At 36.0% G+C, this 5,142-nt stretch overlaps 1 protein-coding gene across 1 annotated transcript; it reads left to right on the top strand.

Annotated features, from left to right (window-relative positions):
• The first annotated feature begins 449 nt into the window (after positions 1 to 449).
• On the top strand, positions 450 to 1,847 carry LOC126742829 (uncharacterized). The gene has a single exon (XM_050449632.1). It carries the CDS (start codon positions 450 to 452, stop codon positions 1,845 to 1,847), a length of 1,398 nt encoding a protein of 465 aa, XP_050305589.1.
• Positions 1,848 to 5,142: the final 3,295 nt, after the last annotated feature.

Here is a 5,142-nt window from a genome sequence, read left to right as displayed (position 1 = left end):
ACGTCTAGAACTTTGTGCGGCCGTGCTATTGTCTCGTTTGCTAACACATGTTTACGATATTTATAAAACATCTTTTGTTATCAATAAAATATACGCCTGGAGTGATTCTACAATAGCACTTTCTTGAGTACTTTTGTTAGCAACCGCGTTTCTTTTATCCAAGAAAGATTACCTTTATTTTGTTGGCATCATGTTTCATCTGAGAATAATCCAGCCGACCTCGGTTCTAGAGATTTGCTCCCTATGGAGTTATGTAATAGTTCGCTTTGGTGGGCGGGTCCTAGTTTTTAATTAGCTCAGCTTGCAACTGGATCCCCTTCATAAACACTCCTTCAACTTCACATGATTTACCTAAAGAAAAGAAAACATGTCTCTCAATTTTTTCTTCTAAGGGTTTTCTGGATAATCTTATCTCAAGGTTCTCGTCGCTCGACAAACTGAAACGCACTATGGCCTATATTCTTCGCTATAAGCATAATATTTTATTGCCCCGCAAAAAATATGAGGGTAACCTTACTTTGGTAGAACTCCACAATGCATTAATGCTTTTGGTTAGACATGTTCAGTCGCAAACCTTTTCCTCGGATATAATGTTAATTCAAGGAAATAAAATACCTTCGAAAGCGTTTAGAAAATTGAATGTTTTCCTAGATAGTGCTGGGATACTACGTGTCGGTAGTAGATTAAAACATTCTTTAAGTTTTAACAATAACTATCCCGCTCTCCTACCCAGTAATCACGAGTTTACAAGGCTTGTAGTTACTTTTTTTCATTTAAAGTATTTTCATGCTGGTGTGCAGAGTGTTCAGTTTCTTATTACACAGCAATTTTGGATATTGTCATCTAAAGCCGTTATTCGTCGTATTCTTGGTAAATGTGTTAGATGTTTTAGATGTAGGCCTCAGTCAATTCAACCTCCTATGGGTGATTTGCCTGCATCCCGCGTATCACAGGTAAAACCTTTTCTTCATACCGGCGTTGATTATGCTGGTCCATTCAATGTCATGATGTCTCGTTACCGCGGCTGTCGTACCAGTAAGGCCTATTTATGTTTGTTTGTTTGCTTTGCGACTAAAGCTTTGCATTTAGAATTGGTATCCAGTCTATCTACGGAAGCTTTCTTAGCTGCTTTGAGACGATTTGTAGCTCGCCGAGGTCGCTGCCAACATTTGTACAGCGATTGTGGTAGCAACTTTATTGGTGCATCCAAGCAGTTAAATAATTTTATGTTAAAATCCGCCGCATCTGAAGGTATAACATGGCATTTTAACCCCCCCTCTGCGCCCCACTTTGGAGGATTGTGGGAGGCCGGAGTGAAATCTGTAAAAACTCATTTATCCAGAGTCATTGGTATGCAATGTTTGACCTATGAGGAGCTAAATACTGTATTGGTTCAGATTGAAGCCTTTCTTAACTCGCGACCTCTTACACCCTTTAGTAATGATCCCAATTATATGACCGCTCTAACCCCGAGTCATTTCCTAACCCTGGAACCTCTGAGTGTTCCTCCTGAATTGGATGTCACCTCACTTCCCGTTCGTCAATTGGATCGTGGGCAAATGCTTCAAAAAATGCACCAAGATTTTTGGCGTCGTTGGTCTGGTGAGTACTTGCATACGTTGCACCAACGTGCTAAGTGGCATAAATCCAGTGGTAATCTTTCACCAGGAACTTTAGTTTTAATTCGCAATGATTTGGCCCCTCCTCTGCATTGGTCAATGGGCCGCATAACTGAGGTACATCCAGGTTTAGATGGAATAGTGAGAGTTGTTACTGTTCGCACTAGTAATGGGACTTTAAAGCGACCTGTGGTGAAGCTCTGTCCTTTGCCACTTTCGGAGGACTGAAAAATGCAATGCATTTTGGTGGGCGGTATGTTAAGTTTTCATTTAATTTTCATTTAGTTTATTTAGTTCATATTAATTCATGTTCTTTTATCACTCAGTATTTTTCTTTAGTTAAATTTAATGCCTTTAGTTGACTCACCTTGTTAAGGAAGTATTTCATTTGTTTAAATAATTTTTTTTTCTTGAATTTCAACTCCTCGTTTTGAGGCCTTAAACAGTACGCGATTTATTCGAGCTCTACGCGTCAAACAGTTTAGAGTCGCGACTCAACACCGAAAAATCGCTAGCGTGAAAGTGTAGATAATTCGCAAATCTCGGCCACCGATAATAGAAGGTAAGGTCTCACAACAGCGTTTTCCAAGTTTTTTAGTTAATTTCATTAAGTGTTTACAGTCCACTAGATTACCTTTTTTTTCATCGTAAGTTAACTAACTTTTTTATTTTATTTTATTTTTTTTATTTGAACCCAGCGCAAATAATCAACATTATTTTTGTATTCAAATTTATTATTTAAAGCTTATATAGGATAACCCAAATGATTCTTTATCCTTTTGGACATATTAAGTGTTAAGAAAGTAGGATAACTAAACTGCTTAGTTATTGTTCCGACTTGATTTCAATTTCATTTTTAGAGTTCATTTTGTATATCTAAAATTTCTTTGATGTATTGTGTTTAAATAATACGTGTGACTAACGTTATTACTATTAGCTATTATTCGAATTTAATTTATATCTACTATGTAGAGCTTAAATTTCATATTTGAAATTATTCCTTTTACCTCTTAATAATATTCAATATTAACAAAACACAATAAATAAACCGCTTAGCCATTGTTCCGTCTTGAATTCAAATTAGTTTATTGAATTAAATTTAAATTGAATTCTATTTAGAGCTTAAATTGGATAAGCAAATGATTCTTTTTTACCCTTTGGACATATTCAGTGATAAAAAAAACAAAGCAAATCACTAAATATAAAAAAAACATGACTTAACCTAAGTAAAACTAACAGAGGCAGGTTAGTTGGTTAGTGGTAGCAGCGCGTTTAATGTTACCCGCCATATTTTTCACGGATATAACGCGCACAACACCAACATTCCCTGGATAGAGGATATTATTATTAGAGGAAATTAGGTTGCGTTACCTAATTTCCACTTAAACTCTGGTAAGTGATTGTCTTTGATAAGAACCATAGTCAAGAACAAGAATGTTGGTTCTTCTTTCACTTAAGTATAGTTTGCAAATTACAAATATACTCTTTGATCCAACGCGACCAGAATTTTTATCTTTAAGTTTAAAATTAGATAATATATTGATAGCAGTATTCTGTAAATCAGGGTGAATAATAGATTGAAGTGATTAAAAAATGTGCTAGGGTCAGCAAACCATTTGGATCTGTCGAGAGTGGCGTTAAAGGTCGTATATTTAGAATAGCTTCTATCTGTGTAGTTACTGTGAAAAATTATCTGTGTAATTACTGTGAAAAAGACCTTCGAAAGGTAATATTGTGTTAAGTAAAATCTTTTTTAAGTGATGTTTTGCCGCTTTAACACCAGCTTTCCACAAACCACCATGATGAGAATATGCCGCAATAAAATGCCATAAAACTTCAAAGGATGATTTTAGAAAGGAGAAAGATTTTTTTCCCTAAGGATTAGTGAATTGCCTTTTAGGAAGGTATCTAGTTCCTTTAAATAGTTGCACGAGCCTACAAAATTATTACCATTGTCAGAATAAACATTCAATGGTTTACTACGTCTTGCAATAAATCTCTGAAAAGCTTCAAGAATGGCTCACGTGCTTAACTCAGTGCCCAGCTTCAAATGGATCGTTTTTGTTGTTAAACAAATGAATAGTGCTAAATACCATTTGCTCACCTTGCAACCACGTCCCTTTCAATCCTTTATTTAAAAATGTCCAGCATAGTCAATGACAACATCAGAAAACGGAATTTGAGGACTAAATCGGGAACTTGGGAGATTACCCATCATAGGGTTAGGTGAAGTGGGATTAAAACGAAAACAAATAAGGCAGTCTTTGATAATTAGCTTTGCTACATTCTTACCAGATATAGGCCAGTAATTGTCTCTGATGTGTGCGAGCAATAATTCAGAGCCGCAATGTGTGTGTTTTGTGCCGCATTTTGTGTTCATGTCATCAAAAAATGACTTACGCTGTGATAGTTTGACTAACATGTCTTTAGCATTGCAAAGTTCAGATATTGTCAAATGGCTAAAATATCTATCAAATTCTTTAATTCGACAATTAACAATAAACCTAAGGCAGAATTCCATAACTCGAGTAATACGAGTGAAAGTTGAAAATTTGTGGAAAGGAAATATATTTTGATTTTCGATTTCTAAAAAGGTTTGGGTTGTTCTGCGAAGATCTGGCAATTCTGTAACAGCTATTGGTTTGTGCATATGAATATCTAAGGGCCAATTGTTAGATGGCTCACAAAGCCACAATTTACCATGAAACCGCAAGCTTAAATTAATAATATCGTTGGATAGCATTCCTCTTGACCTCTTGATAGAATGTCTGCAGGGTTCTGCTCCGTAGAGACATATCTCCATGAGTCAATTGGAGTAATTTGTTGTATAGTGGAAGCCCGATTTCCCATAAAAACCTGTTGAGCGTTGGATGAACATCTTAACCACGCAAGGGCTACAGTCGAGTCACACCAAAAATAGACTTCACTGAATTGTAAAGATGGAGAAGATTTGACCTTGATATACAATTGTGCCAAAAGTAAAGTGAAAAAAAAAACCACACATTCCACGTAAACTTGCATCAGAGAATCCTACAAGCTGTTCAGCTTGTACAAAAGAAATATCAATTTCTCTTCGCGTGTAAAAATCTTGGAGTAACGACAATTCACCTTTAAATTTTTTCCACTTTTCCAAGACATCCAGGGGTAGTAAGTTTCATCCCATTGTAATCCTAGTGCTCAAAGAAGATGTTAAAAAAAGTGATCGTGGTTAAAACCCAAGAGGATCGAATTATTCTGTATTCTATTCTGGCAAGATCGGACCTTTTTGGACATTTTTGTTTCTTGGTCAAAAGACAAAGCATTTGTCTGTATATGACTTTCTGGCAAATTGGCAAGTAATTTAGGATCAGCTTGTCCATTTTCTGACCTCAAAACCACCCCTAGCCAATGGCTCAATTAATGAATTTCTTAATAAAATTGTACCTTTTAGATCTATACTACTCGAGGTAACGTCGTCGACTTCTTAAGTACCTCAGAAGCAAGGGGAAGATCTGAATATTCTTCAGCCAAATGTAAAAGAGTT

Source organism: Anthonomus grandis, chromosome 12 (genome assembly GCF_022605725.1).
Source record: "Anthonomus grandis grandis chromosome 12, icAntGran1.3, whole genome shotgun sequence".
Lineage (NCBI taxonomy): Eukaryota > Metazoa > Arthropoda > Insecta > Coleoptera > Curculionidae > Anthonomus > Anthonomus grandis.
This window is presented reverse-complemented; position numbering and strand designations above follow the sequence as displayed.

What these genes read in the sequence shown, in the direction of transcription:
- LOC126742829 (XM_050449632.1), top strand. Translation starts at nt 450, where the DNA reads ATGGCCTATATTCTTCGCTATAAGCATAATATTTTATTGCCCCGCAAA.